The 25,839-nt window shown below is 38.4% G+C and overlaps 1 protein-coding gene and 1 long non-coding RNA gene across 2 annotated transcripts in view; one reads left to right on the plus strand and one right to left on the minus strand.

Moving 5' to 3' along the window:
* Nucleotides 1-2,617: 2,617 nt before the first annotated feature.
* On the minus strand, nt 2,618-5,760 carry LOC129480834 (uncharacterized). The gene is made up of 3 exons (XR_008657163.2): nt 5,065-5,760; nt 3,228-3,416; nt 2,618-2,848 (listed from the first exon to the last, which is right to left on the minus strand). It is a non-coding gene; the product is annotated as an uncharacterized lncRNA (long non-coding RNA).
* Nucleotides 5,761-5,936: 176 nt separating this feature from the next.
* Nucleotides 5,937-25,839, plus strand: part of LOC129480819 (cyclin-Y-like protein 2) — a 44,048-nt gene continuing 24,145 nt past the window's right edge. Inside the window, 5 exon segments of the mRNA XM_055275193.2 lie at nt 5,937-6,564; nt 9,023-9,097; nt 11,065-11,099; nt 18,435-18,535; nt 22,633-22,686. Coding sequence (XP_055131168.1) covers nt 6,342-6,564; nt 9,023-9,097; nt 11,065-11,099; nt 18,435-18,535; nt 22,633-22,686 — 488 coding nt within the window. The 5' untranslated portion in view covers nt 5,937-6,341.

Raw genomic sequence — 25,839 nt, forward strand, 5'->3', positions numbered from 1 at the left:
GCTAACAAAAATGAAAAGTACTAGTCTTGTTACTCAAGACATTATGAACTATTGACTTAGATAGATAAAAGATTTTACCTAACAAAATATTACAACGTCATCCTGAAGAATATGTCCCTCTTCCAGAGAACCTAGGAGGTTATCATCACATCTGCAAAGCCTGACTAGCAATAACAGTGAAAGTTACATAGCTGCCTGAGTGCAGAAATATAATCTCTACTGAAAATAAAGTTTTATACTAGGCACAAATTTCAAGACATCCATAGAATTTTTGCTCACAAAGTCAAATCACATGTACAAATTCCATATGGTTTAGAAGTTAATGGTGGCAAATTCATTATGCTTAAGGGAAGTGAAGTAGGACAAATGACTGGAATAGCAAATAACTCCAGGATTCATGAGGAATTAATTGCTAGAGCACAAAATATCCAAGACCTTCATGACTTATGATGGGGATGGGTAACAGAAGTTGGATGAGACAATGCCCAAAAGTGATTCCCAGGTTTACCTAAACTAAACAATGGATGACTGTAGAAGATGCCATTAAGATATCTCATGAATATGGAAGATTACTATTCACTTCTGATGGGACAGGACTTTATAGGGCACCTGAAAAAATTCTCATGAAAAATGACTTTTACAAAATGTCAAGTTATTATATCCAAGATGAAACCAATGAGTCACAACATTCACATAATATACCATACAACCCTGATCTCTTGACTGTCATAAAATGTTTCTTACCTCTAAACCAAAGTGTCATTTTATAATTTAATTTTTCTCATTTTTTATGTCCTCTCAGCTTAAGAAAAGATCATTACAACCTTTTTTGTATGTTTTCATGTATGCTTGCAAAGAGTTGTAAAATTTTATTGTGATTATTCTTGCTTTAACCCAAAACTTCCCTAATCTTTCTTTAGAGAAAGTGGAATAGCATGCTAGTTTCCTTTCCATATCCAATTGTTTCTTCTGTATTCATTACCCTAGCTGTATGATTATGTCTTTTGAACCTCCCTTGCAGCTAGGTATGGTCTTGTGACTAAGTTTTAAGCCAATAATTTGTAAGCACTGTGCTATGAGTACCTTCTAAAAAACCTTCCTTCTTTACTCCCTCTACCCTATTGTCTGGAATGAAGATCCGATAGCTGAAGTTCAGTAGTCATCCTAGGTAAAGCAGGCAACACGGTCTGTTAACTCCCTTACTGGAAGATAAGTTTTACAAGAATAAGAACCTTGTTTATGTTGGTCCAAGCAATATCCCCAGAACTTACATACAGTGTGCGGCATGTTTGCTAAGGGCTCAGGTACTAAATAGGTATTGAATGAATGGATGAATTAATTAGTTTACTTTGTAGCCATAAAGAAACAAGGTCTCAGCTCATTTCACAGAATCAAGCTCCTGATTAATTCAAAGCACAGTACTCTAACTTATTTCTCTTTGCTCTCTCAGACTTGCCAATGTCATGGTAGTATAGGATTTTTCTTAATGTACTTCAATATTGTCTTCAACCAAGATGTTTTAAAATCTGTTTTCATAACCATGCTTCCCAATATTTTCCTGTTTAGAGAGTTTAAAATTCTTCCATTTTTAAAGTCACGGATATCTGTGGGCCAGGTGCGGTGGCTCACACCTGAAATCCCAGCACTTTGGGAGGTCGAGGAGGGCAGATCACGAGGTCAGGAGTTCAAGACCAGCCTGACCAACATGGTGAAACCCCATCTCTACTAAAAATACAAAGATTAGCTGGACATGGTGATATGCTCCTGTAATCCCAGCTACTCAGGAGGCTGAGGGCAGGAGAATCGCTTGAACCCAGGAGGCAGAGGTTACAGTGAGCCGAGATTGTGCCACTGCACTCCAGCCTAGGGGACAGAGTGAGACTGTCTCAAAAAAATAAAACGTAAAAGTAAAGTCATGGATACCTGTTTTTGAGTGTGTCTGTTGTTAAGTGCAGGCACTATTTTGTAACTTTAAATAGATATCATCTCAAGTCTACAAAAATTATCCAAAATGGTATCTAATGATATTTCTAGGTCTTCAGATGCTATTAATGCAGATTGTAGCCACTAGGTCCTGAGGGTTTTACTAGATATTGGTTACTGAAACTGAACTTTCTTGAATTCTTTTTTTTTTTCCACTGTGGTTTCCCACATTTCAACTTATCACCTATTTTTGTCCTCAAACTTAAATATTTTCAACAAAATTGAATTACATATGAATCATCCCTTCTTCCCTGATTTTTGAAATTACCCATTGCTTCCTACGATGATGATTCTTCTGGCCCTTTTTGTAGTGAACTTATGTTAGAGTTTGTAAATATTCACACATTTTGGAATTGCACATAATTTTCTTCTTCTTTTTTCCTCTTCCCCGAAAGTTGTTGTTTCTTCTTCTAACTCCTTGTGGGAAAAATTAAACCCATGTTTCACTTTTTTGATATACTTATTGGTAATTGAACTCCTTGGTTTATGCTCAAATTTCTTTTCCAGTTATCCACTTTTAGGGAAGATATTATTTGGGTTTTGTTTAGTGTATCAAGCTTTTTTGTTGTTGTTAGATGTATCAAGAACTGTAGACTTTTCTATACGTGGTATCCTTTTTCCCACAGCAGTTTTTTGAAAAGTCTATTAAAATAAAGGTCATCAAAAGATCTCTTCCTAAACCTTTCCTCTACCAGAAATATCTCTGGAATGACATGGTCCTTTCTCCCATCTTGCTTTTGTAGAAGTCCAAAGCTAATCTGCCCTGATCCGGATTGCATGCACTTGTGCCTTTTGGGGGCCCTTGTGCATTCGTTCTCCCTTCTCTTTTAAACTCAAAAATGTATTTTCTCTTTTGGCTTTTTCCCTTTAACATAGAAGTATACTCATTCTTTTTGTTGAATCTTGGAATAAAAGGCTTTCTTTACCATATTTACCCTTTAACTACTACCTACATCTCTCTTCTCAGCCAAACACTTGGAAAGAGAAGCCCTCAGTTTGTGTCATTGTTTTCTCACCTCCAGTTCAATACTTTACCCATTACCTGACATCCAGCTCACTCACACACACACAGAAGCCCAATCACTAAGTTATCATAGCCAGTTTGTAGCTTTCCTGCCCTCCTGGCAACATTTGACTCTGTGCATTGAGATAATACATGTTGAGTACCTATTGACCAGGCACTGTGTTAGGTGCTGCTGTTATAGAAATGAAAAGCAGACATCATCTCCTTTCTAATGACTTACAGAGGCAGCCATTCCTGATTTATATGCAGGTCTCTTGACTCCCAGTGCTCACTTTGGCAAGCTTCACTTAATGCCGTGGAAATCACCCTATTCTCCAGGTTTTTTTTTTCTTCCCAGTTCTTCTTACTATACACAACTTCTCAAGGTAATCACTTCCATGCCCATAGCTTCAGTTGCATTCTCTATTCTCTGAGGACAATAGAATTTTAAATGTTTTGTTTCATGTAGTAGCTTTATTTTATACAAGATGCCTCATTTGCTATAACCATAGATTCAGAATTGCCCCATGAAAGTAATAAATGAAAAATGGTGATATTATTAGTATGCAAATTTTAGAAAGTTTCCCCAGTTACTCTTAATGGTTTGATTTAGTATGTGTGTTATTTTTGAAATCATATGTTGGGATGTCACAAATGGACTTAGCCTACAGAGATTTATATTCAACTTTTGACCATAGAATTCCATTTTATGTGACACTGAGAGTAAAAAACTATTTTTTCCTCCTTACCTATTTCACTTCCTACATTCTCTGCCAGGAGGAAGGCACCGCTACATACCCAGTCTTCCCCAGCAGAGCCTGAGCAGCTCTGCTTTCTCTCTACTTCCCCTCTTCTTTCACATCTCTTGACCATGCACTTCCTATTCCATCTCTGAAATGATCAGAAAACTTTTTCCTCGACTTTTGTCACTGCCACTTCTTTTAGATAAAGTCTCTTAATTGGTCTTGTTACTTCTTTCAGTCCTTCCTTATTATACAGACCACTATACACACATCTGACAGAGACTCTTCACCTTTGTATGGCTCAATGACTCAAATTTTCAGAATAAAATTAAAACCATCCCAGCATCAAATTTGGGGTCAAACAGAGGTGGGCCTGTATCCCAGGTTTGTACCCTGTCCAGAAGTGTGGTCTCAGGAAACTGACTCCTTAAGCCTTTGGTTTTGTATCTGCCTATGAGCATTAAAAGTTAGGACTGTTTTGACCTGATGCAGTGGCTCATGCCTGTAATCCCAGCACTTTGGGAGGCTGAGGCAAGTGGATCACGAGGTCAGAAGATCGAGACCATCCTGGCTAACACGGTGAAACCCCGTCTCTACTAAAAATAGAAAGCCCGGTGTGGTGGTGGGTGCCTGTAGTCCCAGCTACTTGGGAGGCTGAGAAAGGAGAATGGCGTGAACCTGGGAGGCAGAGCTTGCAGTGAGCCTAGATCATGCCACTGCGCTGCACTCCAGCCTGGGAAACAGAGCAAGACTCCGTCTAAAAAAAAAAAAAAAGATATGAAAGGACTGTTTCACACATACAGTGCCTGGCATGTAGAAGGGACTTAATCAATGTTGAATGAGGGGGAGGCATTTTAAAATCCACATCAAAAAAAATGTTTTTCTTTTAAAAATGTACTAATCTACTATGTCACTTTCCCTCCAAGCTTGACTTCTACCTTTACTTTCTGATATGGTTTGGGTATGTCCCCACCCAAATCTCATCTTGTTGTTGAGGAAGGGACCCAGTGGGAGATAACTGGATCATGGGGACAGTTTTCTCCACGCTGTTCTCATGATAATGAGTGAGTTCTCATGAGATCTGATGGTTTTACATGTTTGACCGTTGCTCCTTCACATGCTCACATTCTCTGGCTTGCCACCAAGAAGTGCCTGCTTCCTTTTCCACTGTGATTGTAAGTTTCCTGAGGCCTCCCCAGCCATGTAGAACATAAGTCAATTAAGCCTCTTTCCTTTATAAATTACTCAACCTCAGGTATTTCTTTATAGCAGTGTGAAAATGGACCAATACACTTTCTGATAATCACGCTTGAGTAACTGGGGAATTCATACTACCTGGGATCAAATCGTGGCCCCAGCCTGAGCAGTCGTGTGACCCTGGGGAGATAACTTACCTCTCCATTTCAATGTCTTCTGTAAAACCTGTAAAATGAGATTGTTCTGAGGGTTAAATGAGCATAGCGTAGTTAGAACACTGTCAGGCACATACTGATTGCCAGATGTTGAATATTCATCTTTATTGAATTAGGACTGTGGTACCCCACTTTATGGCTATTTTGTATGACAAAATCATGCTTAATGCTTTGTCAGTAAAAGAGAGAAAATCTGAAAGTCCTTGCCATGGAAGGAAGAAACAGAGGGGAGAAAAAGAATTGGTAAGTTTCAGCATTTCAGAACTTGGAGGGAGAAGTTAGGTTTCTATTCTATGGAGAAAGAGGTGGAGGCAGGATGGGTCCTAAGGTGTGATTCAAGACACACAGCCATAATTCTTTATTGAGAGTAGAGCTAGGGCCCCAGGGACTGCTATGGTCAAGTTGCAGACAAAAATTAGCACTCATTGGAAGACAGGAGAGGAGTATTTCATTACAAAAGCAGTCAACAATTGAGGCATATCTACATTCAGTCAGCAAATAAAAGTTGCTCAAGTTGATTGCTAATGGGACCCACTCTACTAACTGAGGGTTTGTATAGAACTCATAGAGGAAGATGGCTTCAAGTAAGGAAACACCTTATGCTTTTCTTAGGACTAGAAAGATCAGGAAGGTGGTGATGAATGAAAATCTTAGTTCCACTGGCATTGCAGGAGGGGCCAGGAGAGCAGCAGCAGCATAAGTCACAGGGTGGGGCAGCCCAGGCAGGGACATTCTGAGCTGTGGGGGAGGGGTGGCAGCCAGGGTGGGGCATTGTGAGCTGTCAGGGAGGGCATTGTGAAGTGTGGGGTGGGGCATTGTGAGCCACAAGCCTGGGCTCCCACCTGGGCCAGTGGGCTTCAGTCTGTAAGTGACTGCAGAAGGAGGAGGACCTCCATCTGTTCTCTCTTCAGGCAATTGTTGTGTCTTTCAGCGATTGTTGGGTTCACAACCTATTAAATAAGCCGGCTGGTCTTCACCCTCCCAGACAAGTCAACTCAGGGGAGGTGGCAGGGGAGGTGGCAGGGGACAGGCCTTGGCCCACAGCCCCAGCAGGGGCCGGGGCCAGGCTGTGAGGTGGGCAGGTGAGCAGTGGGCAAGACCATCTCTGCAAGTGCAGCATAGCCTCGGCCTAGGGCAGCGGGAGTGTGTGGCCAAAGCTGTGAGCAGAGGCACAGGTGGTGACAGGAGTAGAGGCGCCCCATGGGGAACATACTGACCTGTTGTGTGTACCCCAGGGCCAGCCGCGAGTTGCACAAGCACCAGGGGTCGGTGTATCACTGTGAGTCTGAGATCTATGAGGCAGCAGCTGGGGACCTGATAGCAGGAGTGCCTGTGGCTGCTGCTGTAGAGCCTGGTGAGGTGACTTTTGAAGCTGGTGAGGGCCTCCACATGCACCACATCTGTGAACGGGAGATGCCTGAAGGTAAGGAGGTGACAGGTGCCGTCTGCCCTCGGCACATTTCTGGCTGCTGCTGTCCCCAGGTTCCTCTCGGAGGCATCCTCCACCTCAGGCTCCTTTCTGCCTGTAGCCAGCTATCCTAGGGCTGTCCAGGAACAAAACGTGGATTTGCCTTGCGTTCCCACCCCTTAGTCTTTTCCCACAGAGTCCAGTTAATTTTTTCCTTCCCTCCAAAACTCCCAGTTCTTGCTCCCTCATCTCATTCTCCCCTTCTGGCATGGGACCATTTATTTATGGCTGTTCTTGTCTGTAGCTCTATTTAGTATCCTGTGGGACTTTGTTGAGGTCTTCTTTGGAATATTCTCTTCCTTTTCTCAATAAAAACTCAAATATCCCAACTTTCCAGTACCCATCCCATTCTCTTTATACCTATCCAGATGGTACCTAAGTGAAGGAAACAGGTAAGTGCCTAATTGTTTCCTTTGTTAAAGTAGCCAAGTCTCAGGACTATTCATACTGAAATATTTGGGGATTTCTTATTTAAAATCAGAATGCAGGTTGCCATAGGAGAGACTATATGGGTTGCTTTAAGTCACCTTGATAGAAGCTGCTTAGTTTCTTCTAATTTGAACACAGAAGGAAAGTAAATGCAGGGTGCTTAAAGTAATTGGGAAAGGTGTGAAATGTCATGGCCAGGGCTGCAGAAAAATGGGTGTGGGGGCTTCCCCCAAAGGAGTTGACTTATGAGGCTCTGATTACTTTAAATTTCTTACTTTAACACAAAATGTGTCTCCAGATTTATTCTGGCAACTTAACAGACATTATTTACCTCCTCGTTCTAAAAGAGAGGTGGGGATGATTCGTGGTCAAAACTTTCAAAAGACATAAAACGTAAATGTAGACTTTGAATGTGTAATATAAAGATTGAAGGTTAAAATGTCAGACCTTGCCTGTGTAAGAGTGTTTGTTGCCATGGCTTCCCCTTTGTCCTTCCCCCTCCTGACACTAGCATCTTGTTCAAAGATAAGAAAGTTAGAGTTTTTCAGTCTCTACACTGCTGGGAGAGGCGGGGGATGGGAGGGGGTAGAAAAGAGAAAACACTTAGTTGGTTTGCCTCTACAATTTTGCAAAGTGGTGAATCTAAGTAAAAAGAATTCTGGGTAACAATATGGTTCTTGAATAAAAACTAAATTTTTCCAAATAGAAAACATTGTATCATAAAGATATTAATTCCACTGGCTCTTTGGTTTCATTTAAAGCCAGAGATTTATCACTGTAGAGGAAATGTCTTATAGCTCTTCTATTTAAACTTTCATTGGTCTTCGTATAGCCAAGACAATCCTAAGCAAAAAGAACAATGAAAACACATGGACACAGGGAAAGGAACATCACACAATGGGGCCCATCAGGGGGTGGGGGGCAAAGGGAGGGAGAGCATTAGGACAAATACCTCATGCGTGTGAGGCTTAAAACCTCGATTATGGGTTAATAGATGCAGCAAACCACCATGGGACATGTATACTTATGTAACAAACCCGCATGTTCTGCACATGTATCCCAGAACTTAAAGTGAAAAAAAAAAAAAAAACTTTGGTTGGGCTTTTATTTTTTTCAGAGGTAGAATAATTAAGACTCATGATGAGTGTGACTTTGTAACTTGGAGTACTATACTCACTTTTCAAGATATTTAAGAATTTAGAATAAACAAATACGTGAATTAATTCATTATATCTTTATACACAAAGCATGTAAGTACTTGTGTAAACATACTCCACTTGGTGATGTAAGGAAAGCCTGAGTGATTTTACACACCAGTTAATAGATGGGTAGTGTTGGATGAGAGCCCAAAAAAGGCTCTTTATTGTCATTCTTTAGGATTACTGCACAGTTTATGTATGTCTCATTTGGCTCTTTGCAATAACAAATAAGGCCTATATATGTTCTCCCTACATTTTGCTAATGAAGAAGACTTAGAGATCTCATGTGACTATGGAAGGCAGCTACTCAACAGAACTAAGGTTCCATGTCCTCAGAATGACATGGAAAAGACAGATATGCTGAATTTACTTTTTAAAAATTTTTAAGACTCCAGAATACATCTTATATTTTGCCTATAAAATAGACCTGTCTTTTAAAACATACTGCCATCTTGTTTTATTCTATGCAGTTGATTTTACACACCTTAAAGGCAAATTTACCTTTTTAAAAAAAATAAATAAATAAAGGAAGGTCTCACCATGTTACTCATGCTGGCCTCAAATTCCTGACCTGGGCTCAAGTGATTTTCCCATCTCAGCCTCCTGAGTAGCTGGGACTACAAGCATGCGCCATCTTGCCTGGCTCTATCTTATGTCTATACATTCATTTCAATGGATAAGAATAAAAGTAGAGGTACTGAAATAGCCTAAATGCAGCAGTCAAATAAATGAGTTGATAAATTTTTATAAATGATCACATCTTTTTTTCTTCTCTCCCTCTATAGATACACCTTTGGAGCCCAACCCTTCTGACCATCCAGAGGCAAGCACAATATTCCTGAGAAAATCTCAAACAGATGGTGAGACAACATTGTTTTTTCTGCCAAGAAAAAGATTGAAAACTCTTGTTCTTTGATCAGGTGTATTATACAAAGTATTTAGAAAAACTCATATTGGTTTAATTTTTTCAACTTTTCACATATTCACTTGTCTTATTTTAATACATGATAGACTTTTTTTAGTTGTTACTGTGTTAGTGAAATCATGTAAACTTTTTATTTATACATTTTGCCATCTTTTTATCAACAGAATTTGTCATGTGACGGAGGAGTCATAGATTTATCTTTATTTATAATTCTTTGCCCCTTTTCCCTTGCTCCTAAGAGTACATTTTAAAGATAGAACTTAGGCTTCAGCTTGGTTTCCATTTAAACAAATTAAAAAAAACATAGTTGTTCATCAACAGAGATTGAATCTGTGATTTTGGCCTCCTCTTGCACAGTCCTCTGATCACATGCATTTATCACATCCAAGTTTATGCTTCTCGAAGCTTTTAAGTTATTAACCTTTTCATCTGATGTAAATTTAAACATTCCCTACTTCTGCTTATTTTCCTTAATGTTATGTTAAATCCTCATTTGTTTGCTAAAAAGCCATACACAGCCAAGTTTTCCAGTTGACTTAAGCAGCAAGAATACAAGTGAGGATCTATAATAATATGAGAAGTAATGCAGCACAGTAAAATATGGGAGTTTGTAACCTTTCTTTTTGCAGTTTTGAGTAGACTTTGCCTGTCTTGAGTAAGTTGTTTCTGTTTAGAATTTGTTTTTGTTTTTGCATTACTATAAAGAGGTACCTAAGGCTGGGCAATTTATAACAAAAAGAGGTTTAATTGGCTCATAGATCTTCAGGCTGTACAAGCATGGCTTCAACATCTGCTTCTGGTGACAGCCTCAGCAAGCTTACAATCATGATGGAAGGCAAAGCGGAAGCAGGTGGTTCCACACAGTGAGAAGAGAGAGGCAGGTAGAGGGAAGGTGTCACACTCTTTTAAACTACCAGAATGAGAATTTGCTTTCTACCATGGGGATGGCACCAAGCCATTCATAAGGAATTCACCATTACCCAAACACCTCCCACTAGGCCCTGTCTCCAACATTAAGGGTCATATTTTAACATGAGATTTGGAAGGGGGAAAATACCCAAACCATGTCAGAGTTGTTTTTCCCAGTTCCTTCCAGAGCTATGGGCTATGGGCTTCTCACACATAGAGAGCATGGAAGAGGTAAAACAAAAGCTATTCCATGTCCCTCACTCTTCAGTGGTAGGAATGTTTGCCTGCAAGGCCCTTCCAGCATCAAAGGTGGAGGTGGTATAGGAAACAAAGCATGGCCCAAGTCCCCTTGGAGCTTTTATTATGCTGGCCTTTTTTTTTTTTTTTTTTTTTTTAAGAAAAAAATGATTTTTTGTGCTGCAGACACCATGTCCAATCAGGTTTGTATAGTCATTTTAAAATTTAAATTTAAGATAAGTTACTTCCCAGTTGTTTTGTTTTTAGTGACGTATTAGTAGATGATCACTAAGTGTGGTTCAAGATGCTTACAGCTATTCTGGTGCATCCAGAGATAGGTGCCTGGCTAGAAAGTAGTTCTTAGAGCTGTTAACGCTTTGATTCTGGCAAATAAAGTAAGCTATGTGTAAATGCAGAATGAGAAAATACTCATGGCTCATATATGCAACAGTTAAACTTTTTTATTAGCTAACTTTTTCATCTGGCCTCATTTTTTTTTTTTTGCCCTTTTGTGCACAAGGATTCTTTCATTTGTATGTAACAGAAACAAAAAGTAAACTAGGTCAAAAAGTAAAACTAAGTTATTAGATTTTACTTTATGAGATTTATCATGCCAGATAATTTAAATATAAATTGTTGAAAGTAATTTTTTAAATGGAATTTTTCCTCATTTAGGAGTAATTAGTAAGACATTAACTACTACTCTTATTTTATGGTATTTGTATCAGAAGTGACCATTTTCTTTTTCATTCTTAGTACAAGAAAAAAGAAAAAGCAACTATACAAAGCATGTACGTAAACAGTCAAAAAGTTAAGAAATTGATAGTTTGATATAAAAATATGTCTCTCTTGATTCCTTTAAATTATAATGGGGACACAGTGGTGATAGCATGGACCTCTTTTTGTATTTTCCTAAGTATCAAATTTATCCAGAGAAGTCTTCAGCTTAGTGTGTCCACCTTTTAAGAATTTCTGACATTTAAGTTAAATTGCAATAGTCTGGTTGTGGTATAAAGATCTGCCTTAAATATTTAATCATATTCTTAATCAAATAACAAAAATAGAATAGCTAAGAATTAACAAATAACAAAAAAACAAATACAGAATAACAAATAACAAAAATAGAATAACTATCAACACTGTCTATTGACTTTGTCGTAGCAGGTGAAAGCATTCCTTCCTCACTATACCATGACCTTATTTTTCTCCCTCTGTTTCTTCCAATTGTAGCATACTTTTTAATTAAATCAGTAATATTTACATGATTATGACTATGCAAATTCTATTCACTGCTAAGTCATATGATGTTTTCACTGTGCCTCTGCATTATATGTCCTTCATTCTTTCTCTGAAACAGTTCCGAAATCTGAGCATTTCGGCACTTTTTCTGGATCATCTCTTTTTCCCTAGCCTATGTTACTTTACCCAGCCAAATGCAATAAGTAGCCCCTGGCTGGTCTGTTTGCTTTCACATCAATTTTTTTTTTTAGCCTGAAGCTAATTTTCTGACTATATTCATTTGCCTGTTTTCTAACAGCTGTTTTCCCCCCAAGTGTTACATGCCTTTCAAAGATACTTTCCATCTGCTAAAACACAAATGTTCCTTTTTTTTTTTTTTTGCCGGGGGTTGGGGGTAACTTTCTTTGGCATTTAGTCATCCGAGTTCAATATAGAGTGGCTTTCCCTAGATATGCTTGAGGTCTGCTTTTCTGTGCTAGCGCCTTAAAGTCTTTTGGGATCTCACATAACTGCCATCTTGTGTGGGATCACCTGAGTCCTAGATTCTGTTTCCTTCTGTCCTGTTATGCTCACTAGTTGTACCTGAGCACATTTTCCCGGGCAGAGATGTTTAGGGATCTGGCCAGTCTTAAAATCCCTCCATTTTGATACAGAGTAAACTTCTAGGTTGAATCTAAACTTTATGGTTCTGAAGATATTTCACAATTGTGCTCTCATTACAGTGTTGTTCTTGACTCTATTGCCGTTGAGATACATTATTTATAACCAGGTTTTACGTCTCTGTGGAAGCTTTTTAGAAGATTCTCTCTCACTGAGATTCTGAAATTTCATAACAGCTTGGTGGGAATCTTTTCATTTTATTGAGGCTACTAAGTCTGAAGACTATCTCTTCTTGAGAATTTTTTTATTTTCTCTGCTCCTTTTTTTCTGATAGTCTTGTTATTTAGACACTTGGCTGCTTAGGCCAGTATACCTGCATTGGCTTTTAATTTTTCCCCTTCGATTTTTCAGTTTCTGTGACTTTTTACTCTAATATTTCTGTTGAATTTTATATCTTTTTCAGAGTGTTTTCAGATTTTTTTTGTAGTTTTTTTATTTTTTATTTTTTTATTATTATACTTTAGGTTTTAGGGTACATGTGCACAACGTGCAGGTTTGTTACATATGTATCCATGTGCCGTGTTGGTTTGCTGCACCCATTAACTCGTCATTTAGCATTAGGTATGTCTCCTAATGCTGTCCCTCCCCCCTCCCCCCACCCCACAACAGTCCCCGGAGTGTGATGTTGCCCTTCCTGTGTCCGTGAGTTCTCATTGTTCAATTCCCACCTATGAGTGAGAACATGCGGTGTTTGGTTTTATGTCCTTGTGATAGTTTACTGAGAATGATGTTTTCCAGTTTCATCCAAGTTTTGCTCCCGATTTTGACTGGTCCATGAATCCCTTTATTCTGTTGTTTTGATGTCTCTTGTTGAAGGCTTCCCTTCAATGTGTGATGGTCCCTGGCTTTATTTGGAAGCAGGACTTCTGTTAACTGGTGGCACTCAGTGTGAGGTTTTGGAAGCCAAACTAGCTTTTCATTTTTGGGACTTCAGTGTATTATCTGGGGATCTTTATTTGAGCCAGTTCAGTTTGTTCTGAGAAAGAATCTCCCAATTTTCTGCCTGAGAAGTAAAAGAATGGCTACTTGCTTTCCAAAAGCAGAGTTGGGGAAGCAGGTTGGAGTTCTATTTTTGGTGTACAGTTTTCTTTATATCTCAGGTTTAAGCCGTGGTATTTCTGAACCTAGAAATTCTCAGATTTGGTATATCCAGAGAACACACAACTGAGTTTCTTATCGGATGGGTGGACAGGTGGACTTGGGGCTCTAACCACAGATTTTCTGACCTCGCTGGCTTTTGTTTTACATTTTACCCTATTTTCCAAAGTTCAATTTGCCTGTAAGTTCACAGCCTGCCTTTAGTTCTGCAAGACAAACTGGCTTGCTTCTCTTCCAGTCACTTTCTATAGGGACCAAAGTTGTGCTTCTGTGTTATTTACCACTCCTTTATGTACTTTTTACGTCCCAGCATTTATTAAAAATCATCTCTGTCAACCTTCTCTCTTGATCCTGTGTGTAACCTGTATTTTATGTATGACTAACGAGACTTCCAGAGGCGGAGGAAATAAATTTGTGGTCAATCTATTATATTTAATCCAAATTTAGGACCTATATTTACATGTGAATCAAAGTTTAGTTTCAATATAACTAATGGTATTAACCCAGACAACTTTTTAGTGATGTATCTGTAATAAGCATATTATACTTTTCTCCTAAGGCCTTGTTTAATATTTTTATTCAAACTTTCACTGCCATATTATCCCATTACCTCACAACATAGACGAAGCTGTTTTCATGAATGCCCAAAGTGTTAGAAATATTTAAGTTAATTAAAATTTGTTTGTTTTTAGCCTGGTCAACATAGCAAGAGCTCATCTCTACAAAAACATTAAATAACAAATTAGCCAGGCTTGGTAGTATGTGCCTTTAGTTTTACCTACTCATGAGGCTGAGGCAGAGGATCGCTTGAGCTCAGGAGTTTGAGGCTGTAGTTAACTGTAACTGCACCACTTCACTCCAGCCTAGGCAACAAGGGGAGACCCTGTCTCAGAAAAAGAAAAAAGTTATTATTTAAAAACATATCTAAAATTTGTCCTGCCAAAAAGGAGAGAGGAAAATATAAACTTGAGTTTTCATGTTATTTTATATTTGCTGGGAAGAATGCTGTAGTTTATTTATTTATATATTTTTATTTCCATAGGTTTTGGGGGAAACAGGTGGTATTTGGTTATATGAGTAAATTCTTTAGTGGTGATTTGTGAGATTTTGGTGTACCTGTCACTTGAGCAGTATCCAGTGAACCCAATTTGTAGTTTTTTATCCCTCACCCCCATCCCACCCTTTTCCTTGTGTCCCCAAAGTCCATTGTATCATTCTATGCGTTTGCATCCTCATAGCTTAGCTCCCACATATGAATGAAAACATATGATCTTTAGTTTTCCATTCCTGAGATACTTCACTTAGAATAATAGTCTCCAATTCCATCTAGTTTGCTGGGGATGCCATTAATTTATTCCTTATTATGGCTGAATGGTATTTCTTAATCCACTTGTTGATTGATGGGCATTTGGGCTGATTCCATATTTTTATAATTGCAAATTGTGCTGCTGCAAACATACATGTACAAGTATCTTTTTTGTATAATGATTTCTTTTCCTCCGGGTAGATACCCAGTAGTGGGATTGCTGGATTGAATGATAGGTCTACTTTTAGTTTTGTTGTTTTTTTTTTTTTTTTTTTTTTTGAGACGGAGTCTTGCTCTTTCACCCAGGCCAGAGTGCAGTGGCGCGATCTCGGCTCACTGCAAGCTCCGCCTCCCGGGTTCATGCCATTCTCCTGCCTCAGCCTCCCGAGTAGCTGGGACTACAGGTGCCCACCACAGCGCCCGGCTAATTTTTTGTATTTTTAGTAGAGACGGGGTTTTACCGTGTTAGCCAGGATGGTCTCGATCTCCTGACCTCGTGATCCGCCCGCCTCGGCCTCCCAAAGTGCTGGGATTACAGGCGTGAGCCACAGCGCCCGGCCCCTTTTAGTTTTTTAAGGAATCTCCACTCTGCTTTCCATAGTGGTTGTACTAGTTTCAATTTTTACCAGCATTGTAGAGAAGTGTTTTCACCACATCCACACCAACATCTATTATTTTTTGATTTTTTGATTATGGCCATTCTTGCAGGAGTAAGGTGGTATGGCATTGTGGTTTTGATTTTCATTTTCCTGATCATTAGTGATGTTGAGCATTTTTTTCATATGTTTGTTGCCCAGTGGTATACCTTCTTTTGAGAATTGTGTATTTATCTCCTTAGCCCACTTTTTGATGGGATTGTTTGTTTTTTCTCTTGCCCATTTGTTTGAGTTCCTTGTAGATTCTGTATATTAGTCCTTTGTCAGATGTATAGATTGTGAAGATTTTCTCCCATTCTGTGGGTTGTCTGTTTACTCTGCTGATTGTTCCTTTTCCTGTGCAGAAGCTCTTTAGTTAAGTCTCACCCTGTTTATCTTTGTTTTTGTTGCATTTGCTTTTGGGTTCTTGGTTATGAAGTCTTTGCCTAAGCCAATGTCTAGAAGGTTTTTCTGATATTATCTTCTATAGTTTTTGTGGTTTTAGGCCATAGATTTATGTCCTTGATCCATCTTGAGTTGATTTTTGTGTAAGGTGAGAGTTGAGGATCCAGTTTCATTCTCCTGCACGTGGCTTTGCCTATTATCCTGGCACCATTTGCTGAATAGGGTTTACCTTCTTCACTTTATGTTTTAGTTGGCTTTGTTGAAGATAAGTTGGCTGTAGGTATTTGAGTTTATTTCTGGGTTTTCTATTCTGTTCCATTGGTGTATGTGACTATTTTTACACCAGTACCATGCTGTTTTGGTGACAATGGTCTTATTTTATAGTTCAAAGTCAGATAATGTGATGGCTCCAGTTTTGTTTCTTTGCTTAGTTTCATTTTGGCTATATGGGGTCTTGTTTGGTACCATATTTTAGGATTGTTTTTTCTAGTTCTGTGAAAAATGATGATGGTATTTTGATAGGAATTGCATTGAATTTGTAGACTGCTTTTGGCAGCATGGTCATTTTCACAATATTGATTCTACCCATTCATGAGCATGGGATATTTTTCCATTTGTTTGTGTCATCCATAATTTCATTCAGCAATGTTTTGTAGTTCCCAATGGCATATCAAAAAGATAATCTGCCATGATCAAGTGGGTTTCATACAAGGGATACAGGGATTGTTTAACATATGCAAGTCAATAAATGTGATACATCACAGAAACAAAATTCAAAACAAAAATCACATGATCATCTCAATAGACGCAGAAAAAGCATTTGACAAAATCCAGCATGCTTTTATTATTAAAACCCTCAGCAAAATTGGCATACAAGGGACATACCTCAATGTAATAAAAGCCATCCATTTCAAACCCACAGCCAACATAATATTGAATGGCAAAAGTTGAAAGCATTCCCCCTGAGAACTGGAACAAGGCAAGGATGCCCACTCTCACCACTCCTATTCAATATAGTACTGGAAGACCTACCCAGAGCAATCACACAAGAGAAAGAAATAAAGGGCATCCAGATCAGTAAATAGGAAGTTAAACTGTCACTGTTTGCTTTTGCTGATGATATGATCGTATACCTAGAAAACCCCAAAGACTCCTCCAAAAAACTCCTAGAACTGATAAATGACTTCAGAAAAGTTTCAGGATGTAAAATTAATGTACACAAATCAGTAGCTCTCTTATACCCCAACAGCGACCAAGCTGAGAATCAAACCAAGAACTCAACCCCTTTACAACAGCTGCAAAATAAATAAATAAATAAACCAGCTTAGGAATATAACTAAGCAAGGAGGTGAAGGACCTCTACAAGGAAAACAGCTTCAGTGTTTTTAATGGGTTAAAATGAGAGGCAGCAGGTACAGCAGGAGAAGTCAGTGGTTGGGCATTGGCGTCCAAAGGGTACTGGACCTTTGATGGTAAGGCTTTGGTTTTGACTTACTAAAATATGAGGTATGATTATTTTCTAGCTTTTGTCATTAAACCTTAAAACCACTAAGTAAATCCTTCCATTTCTTGTTAAAGATTGTAAAATTTCATACTCTGTGATTTATGCTGACTGAAGTTAGATTTGTTTCTATTTTGTGACTACCTTAAATAATACCTATAAACAGTAAACCGTTAGTAGTGTTCTTGCTGTGATTAAATGTAGTAAGACTTACCTTCCAAATTATAACTGAATTAACTTGTCAAACACTCGAACTTTTTGATTTATTCAAAATTTTATGCTGAGCAGCTGGAGGTAGGAACAGTTAGGACTCTCCCTTACTCTTATGGAGAGGCATACTTTCTCATGAGGAGAATACTCTGCTAGAATTAGTATCTTGTAATCAGTGTACACAAAAGCATGTTTTGGTGAGGCTACTGGCAAAGAGATCCAAGAGGGTAGATGGAGTCAAGCTTGTTGAAACAAGGAAGGAGAAAAGCATTATTCCCGACAGAGAACAGGGGTAGAGCAGGAAAATGCCTAGGTGCAGGTCAAATGATATATAGAATAAAATTAATCAAGTTTTGAAATGAATGGAAAGTATTCTCTGAGAGTCTTATTTGAGTCATGTCATGGCAGTCTTATTTAAACATGAAGTGAAAGTTAAATTTTTTAAGTCGTCATTTGTTTTCAGGGTGTGAGAGAATATTTAAGTGATACTCTTTTTATCCTCCACATAAGAAAACAGGACTAGAGAAACCTATGTCTTCCCCACTTGTTGGTGGCCTAGCAGCCCTGGTACACGAGCCTCTGAATCTGAAACACTTGTTTTGTCACAATATCGCCTGAAATAATACATTTAGGATTAGTAACTTAGTAAACACATTAGTCTTAGTCTTGTATTCATTGCAGTAAAATGGTCTAATACCAATATTACTCAATAAATTACATTTTACTGTAGTAAATAATTTACAGAAATAGAAATTCTCAGCAGTTTTATGTCACTATAAAAAAAGAAATCTTATTTTAAACTTTTCTCATCATTTATAAAGGGAATTCATAAAATCCTTGTTAGATTTGATGATAGGTACCATATTAAGGGTAGTATTTTATAATCCATATCTCAAACATCCTCTGTGGAAGTTAAGAGCCTCCAATGGGTTTTCTATAGAGTGCACATGATACCACACTCAGGCAATTCATGGAGTGTAAGAAATATCCTAGTGCTTTGAAAAATTTGACATTTTAACCAATGAAAAAATATACTTTGATAAGTTTATCTTATACTTCCCTTCCCCTTCAGGTATCTACTGAGCATTTTACTCAACAATACAGTTCATGTTCAACAATATTCCTTGATGACAGCACAGCCAGCCAGCCTCATCTTACAATTACACTAAAATCGTGAGTACGACTATAATGCCAAGGGATAGACTCCTTTATTCAAAAATTATTTCAGCCATTTGGCTGTCCTCTTCAGCAATCATTTTAAGAAATTGGAGTCAACTATATGTTAGATTCTAAATATTAAGTATCAATTTCTCTTTTAATCTTAGACATCATGGTGGAAGGAAAAAATCAGCAAATAAGCAATCCCCGAAAAAGTGTAGCTATTTATTTGATGCCTTTATGCCTTAAGACAATGTTGAACACAACGAGAAGGATAGGTTCACTTTATTGAATGATTTTTGTGAAATATTAGTTTTTCAGTGCATTGCAGGACTAAATTAATGTGTACTACTTTGGACATTAGTCTTGGAAGAAGGAACAGCTTTTTCTCTTCTGGCACCACAGTGTATCTGCATTTGATTTTCTCCCATTGTGCGTGAGAACCTCATGGGCCACAAAGATGCGCTTTGAGAGCACCCTGAGATGAAGTTTATTTTAAAAGGAACAACAACCAACACCACCACAAGCTCCATTGGGTTTGTCCAGTGTACATCATCATCACCTCCTTGGATTATGAGTATTGATTTTTAGAACACAGTTTGGAAAGTGCTAATTTAGAATATTAATGTCTTCTGACAAAGGCCTAGTATCCAGTCTGCAAGGAACTTAAACCAATTTACAAGAAAAAAACAAACCCATCAAAAAGTGGGTGAAGGATATGAACGGACACTTCTCAAAAGAAGGCATTTATGTGGCCAACAAACTTATGAAAAAAAGCTCATTATCACTGGTCATTAGAGAAATGCAAATCAAAACCACGATGACATACCATCTCATGCCAGTTAGAATGGCGAGCATTAAAAAGTCAGGAAACAACAGATGCTGGAGAGGATGTGGAGAAATAGAAATGCTTTTACACTGCTGGTGAGAGTGTAAATTAGTTCAACCATTGTGGAGACAGTGTGGTGATTCCTCAAGGATCTAGAACCAGAAATACCATTTGACCCAGCAATCCCATTACTGAGTATATAACCAAAGGATTATAAGGCATTCTACTATAAAGACGCATGCACATGTATGTTTTTTGCTGCACTATTTACAATAGCAAAAACTTGGAACCAACCCAAATGCCCATCAATGATAGGCTGGATAAAGAAAATGTGCCACATATACACAATAGAATACTATGCAGCCATAAGAAAGAATAAGTTCATGTCCTTTGTAGGGACATGGATGAAGCTGGAAACTGTCATTCTCAGCAAACTAACACAGGAACAGAAAACCAAACACCGCCATGTTCTCGCTCATAAGTGGTTGTTGAACAATGAGAGCACATGGACACAGGAAGGGGAATATCAAACACCAGGGCCTGTCGGGGAGTTGGAGGCAAGGGGAGGGATAACATTAGGAGAAATACCGGGTTGATGGGTGCAGCAAACCACCATGGCACATGTATACATATGTAACAAACCTTCACGTTCTGCACATGTATCCCAGAACTTAAAGTATAATTTAAAAAAACATGGCGGCCAGGCATGGTGGCTCACGCCTATAACCCCAGCACTTCGGGAGGCCAAGGCAGGCCAATCACCTGAGATCAGGAGTTTGAGACCAGCCTGGCTAACATGGCAAAACCCTGTCTCTACTAAGAATACAAAAATTAGCTGGGCATGATGGCAGGCACCTGTAATTCCAGCTATTTGGGAGGCTGAGGCAGGAGAATCGCTTGAACCCAGGAGGCAGAGGTTGCAGTGAGCCTAGATCGCACCATTGCACTCCAGCCTGGGCAACAAGAGTGAAACTCCGTTTCTAAAACCAATAACTACAACAACAAAGAGGCAAGTTTACGCTCATAATAATGTCACTTCCCTCTCTCCCTTATCACAGTAGTAGAGATGAAATTGTGTTTCAGTGAAAACTGGATTCAAACCCTGTCTCAAGTCCTGAGCTTTGGGACCTATTGAGTAATCACTAAATGTCTGCATTCAGCCAAACCTCTAAATCCTTGACCAAAAAAAAAAAAAAAAAAAAAAAATCACTCTGGTTTGTATCCCTGGCTGCTTTTGAATTCAAAGTTTTGATGTGTTAGCACACAATTTAAAAGTAGTTTTAAACATTATTCTTGCTCAAACAAATTTCATGCTTTTTTCCTCATTATTCTAATTTTTAGAAGTCTACTTTTGAAAGTAAAGTAAGTTTTAATTTCCCATCAACAAGTTTGAGAAATTATCATTTGGTATATTCACTATTAGTGAAATAAAGGTTTATTGAGCAAATTAATAGGGCAAATTGGCTTCAAGAAAAGATTTTGAAAAATGCTTATTACAGGTTAGTAGTGCACTGTTGTCAGTGGGGTAGATGGAACTCACTACAATCACTTTTGCAAGGTTTTTTTTCAAAATACATGTCTGCAAACATTTGTATCTTCCCACCTCAACCTTCCCTCCATCTCTAGGCACTGAGAAGCCCTTTAGGAAAATAGGAATGGATGTGAGGCATCTTCTTGTGAAGAAAAGCATCCCAGAAGATTCTGATTTTCATGCCAACTCAATCACTCCAAACTTTGCTGCACTTTGAAGTCACCAGGGAAATTTTTAACAACAACCCTAATGCCCAAAGTCCTACCCAATGCTAATTAATTAAATTAAAAAGTCTCATGTTGAAAATGAAGCAGTTATTAAAGCTCCTCAGTTGATTTTAATGTGCAGCAAAGTTTGAGAGACACTGCTTAATTTTAGTTTAGGACAAGAAACTGCTCCTATTTGGTGGGACCTTGGGCAAGTCAGTTTTAAGGTTTGTTTCCCTGATCTGTAAAATGAATGTTGGATTAAATGTCATGTAAGGTCACTGGTCCTCTCCAGCATGTAACTTCAAATTCTGTGATTTTAAAATGATTTTAGAGATGAAAACTACTCGAAGCACTGTAGACATATCCATCTTAAACGCTAATGTTACAGGCTTTTTAAAAAGTGTAATATTGTATAGACCTATTATTAAAATTCAGATTTTCTTTCCCTCAGTTATTTTGAGTCTCATTCTAGATGCTGAGGGCAAATGGAAGTACATAACTTATGTAAGAGAACCTCTTGTTTTGTGATACACAGCATCTGTGAGTAACTTAGGAATACAGTTACATGTATCTGAAGAGGTGTATCTGTTGATAAATATTTCAGTTAAACTAATTGAAGGTAGCTGCCATTCATACTACACCGTGTTGTGGTATACTGCCTTGTCAGCACTGCATATTTTAGGATCACTGCACCTATCATTGATTTCCTGTGTGCCTTATGTTTACTAATATATTTTTTAATAATTATGCAAAAGTGATTTCAAATAATTTTGTTATAAAGCACTTTCATTATGTATTTTTAGGGAAATAATTAAAAATGGGTGGTAGGAGATAGTGAACTACACTAAAATGCAGGGCCTAACATCTTAACAAGAAAACACTACTGTATGGCTTAAACATATGCACACATAGATGTAAACTGCATGAAGCTGTGTGCGGTGACTCATGCCAGTAATCCCAGCACTTTTGGAGTTCCAAGGCAGGCAGATCACTTGAGGCCAGGAGTTTGAGACCAACCTGGCCATCATGGCAAGACCTTGTCCCTACTAAAAATAGAAAAATTAGATGGGCATAATGGTGCAAACCTGTAGTTCCAGCTACTTGGGAGGGTGAGGCATGGGAATCCCTTGTACCTGGGAAGTGGAAGTTTTGGTGAGCCAAGATTGCACCACTGCACTCCGGTCTGGGTGACAGAGTGAGACTCTGGGTCAAAAAATAGATAAATGCATAAAACAAATTGCATGGTATGAAAGATTTTGTGGGTAGAAGAGCATATAACAGGGAAATATGTTGTGATTTATATATTATAATCATCAACAGAAACATGTCTTCTAAAAGCATACTGCCTTGCATTTTGGTTCTCATATTTTTGCTGAAAGCCAAGAAACAAAAATAAGAAAGTGCCCTTATGACACTGTTCTGAACTATAAGATTTGAATTTCAGAGCTGGTAGGAGAGTTTTCTCTGCCCACCTCTTAAAAAATGTCTTCAAGCCTAACAAATGATAACATTTATTGTTATGAATATTTTTTTCCTTCCACAGTGTGACCTTGGCAATATATTATCATATCAAGCAAAGATGAGCTTTTTTAAACCTGTCTTGTTATTCTAGTAATTACTTGCATGATATAAGCTCAGTGTTAGGTTACAGCTCTAGACATCATAAGCTGTATTGTGCCTACTAAAATATCAAAGCAAATTATTTGTGTTTTCTTTGGTCTTTGAGACTTTTTTAATTCTTTTTTTTATTGTTATTATACTTTAGGTTTTAGGGTACATGTGCACAATGTGCAGGTTTGTTACATATGTATCCATGTGCCGTGTTGTTTTGCTGCACCCATTAACTCGTCATTTAGCATTAGGTATATCTCCTAATGCTGTCCCTCCCCCCTCTCCCGACCCCACAACAGTCCTCGGAGTGTGATGTTCCCCTTCCTGTGTCCATGAGTTCTCATTGTTCAGTTCCCACCTGTGAGTGAGAACGTGCGGTGTCTGGTTTATTGTCCCTGTGATAGTTTACTGAGAATGATGTTTCCCAGTTTCGTCCATGTCCCTACAAAGGACATGAACTCATCATTTTTTATGGCTGCATAGTATTTCATGGTGTATATGTGCCACATTTTCTTAATCCAGTCTATCGTTGTTGGACATTTGGGTTGGTTCCAACTCTTTGCTATTGTGAATAGTGCCGCAATAAACATACATGTGCATGTGTCTTTATAGCAGCATGATTTATAGTCCTTTGGGTATATACCCAGTAATGGGATGGCTGGGTCAAATGGTATTTCTAGTTCTAGATCCCTGAGGAATCGCCACACTGACTTCCACAATGGTTGAACTAGTTTACAGTCCCACCAACAGTGTCAAAGTGTTCCTATTTCTCCACATCCTCTCCAGCACCTGTTGTTTCCTGATTTTTTAATGATGGCCATTCTAACTGGTGTGAGATGGTATCTCACTGTGGCTTTGATTTGCATTTCTCTGATGGCCAGTGATGATGAGCATTTTTTCGTGTGTTTTTTGGCTGCATAAATGTCTTCTTCTGAGAAGTGTCTGTTCATGTCCTTTGCCCACTTTTTGATGGGGTTGTTTGTTTTTTTCTTGTAAATTTGTTTGAGTTCATTGTAGATTCTGGATATTAGCCCTTTGTCAGATGAGTAGGTTGCAAAAATTTTCTCCCATTCTGTATGTTGCCTGTTCACTCGGATGGTAGTTTCTTTTGCTGTGCAGAAGCTCTTTAGTTTAATTAGATACCATTTGTCAATTTTGGCTTTTGTTGCCATTGCTTTTGGTGTTTTAGACATGAAGTCCTTGCCCACACCTATGTCCTGAATGGTATTGCCTAGGTTTTCTTGTAGGATTTTAATGGTTTTAGGTCTAACATTTAAGTCTTTAATCCATCTTGAATTAATTTTTGTATAAGGTGTAAGGAAGGGATCCAGTTTCAGCTTTCTCCATATGGCTAGCCAGTTTTCCCAGCACCATTTATTAAATAGGGAATCCTTTCCCCATTTCTTGTTTTTGTCAGGTTTGTCAAAGATCAGATAGTTGTAGATATGCGGCATCATTTCTGAGGGCTCTGTTCTGTTCCATTGATCTATGTCTCTGTTGTGGTACGAGTACCATGCTGTTTTGGTTACTGTAGCCTTGTAGTATAGTTTGAAGTCAGGTAGCGTGATGCCTCCAGCTTTGTTCTTTTCACTTAGGATTGACTTGGCAATGCGGGCTCTTTTTTGGTTCCATATGAACTTTAAAGTAGTTTTTTCCAATTCTGTGAAGAAAGTCATTGGTAGCTTGATGGGGATGGCATTGAATCTATAAATTACCTTGGGCAGTATGGCCATTTTCACGATATTGATTCTTCCGACCCATGAGCATGGAATGTTCTTCCATTTGTTTGTATCCTCTTTTATTTCATTGAGCAGTGGTTTGTAGTTCTCCTTGAAGAGGTCCTTCACATCCCTTCTAAGTTGGATTCCTAGGTATTTTATTCTCTTTGAAGCAATTGTGAATGGGAGTTCACTCATGATTTGTCTCTCTGTTTGTCTGTGATTAGTGTACAAGAATGCTTGTGATTTTTGTACCTTGATTTTGTATCCTGAGACTTTGCTGAAGTTGCTAATCAGCTTAAGGAGATTTTGGGATGAGACAATGGGGTTTTCTAGATATACAATCATGTCATCTGCAAACAGGGACAATTTGACTTCCTCTTTTCCTAATTCAATACCCTTTATTTCCTTCTCCTGCCTGATTGCCCTGGCCAGAACTTCCTGCACTATGTTGAATAGGAGTGGTTAGAGAGGGCATCCCTGTCTTGTGCCAGTTTTCAAAGGGAGTGCTTCCAGTTTTTGCCCATTCAGTATGATACTGGCTATGGGCTTGTCATAGATAGCTCTTATTATTTTGAGATACATCCCATCAATACCTAATTTATTGAGAGTTTTTAGCATGAAGCGTTGTTGAATTTTGTCAAAGGCCTTTTCTGCATCTATTGAGATAATCATGTGGTTTTTGTCTTTGGTTCTGTTTATATGCTGGATTACATTCATTGATTTGCGTATGTTGAACCAGCCTTGCATCCCAGGGATGAAGCCCACTTGATCATGGTGTATAAGCTTTTTGATGTGCTGCTGGATTCGGTTTGCCAGTATTTTATTGAGGATTTTTGCATCAATGTTCATCAAGGATATTGGTCTGAAATTCACTTTTTTGGTTATGTCTCTGCCAGGCTTTGGTATCAGGATGATGCTGGCCTCACAAAATGTGTTAGGGAGGATTCCTTCTTTTTCTATCGATGGGAATAGTTTCAGAAGGAATGGTACCAGTTCCTCCCTGTACCTCTGGTAGAATTCGGCTGTGAATCCATCAGGTCCTGGACTCTTTTTGGTTGGTAAGCTATTGATTATTGCCACAATTTCAGAGCCTTTTATTGGTCTATTCAGAGATTCAACTTCTTCCTGGTTTAGTCTTGGGAGGGTGTATTTGTCGAGGAATTTATCCATTTCTTCTAGATTTTCTAGTTTATTTGCATAGAGGTGTTTGTAGTATTCTCTGATGGTAGATTGTATTTCTGTGGGATCGGTGGTGATATCCCCTTTTTCATTTTTTATTGCATCTATTTGATTCTTCTCTCTTTTCCTTTTTATTAGTCTTGCTAGTGGTCTATCAATTTTGTTGATCTTTTCAAAAAACCAGCTCCTGGATTCATTAATTTTTTGAAGTGTTTTTTGTGTCTCTATTTCCTTCAGTT

Source organism: Symphalangus syndactylus, chromosome 4 (assembly GCF_028878055.3).
Source record: "Symphalangus syndactylus isolate Jambi chromosome 4, NHGRI_mSymSyn1-v2.1_pri, whole genome shotgun sequence".
In the NCBI taxonomy this organism is placed as follows: domain Eukaryota; kingdom Metazoa; phylum Chordata; class Mammalia; order Primates; family Hylobatidae; genus Symphalangus; species Symphalangus syndactylus.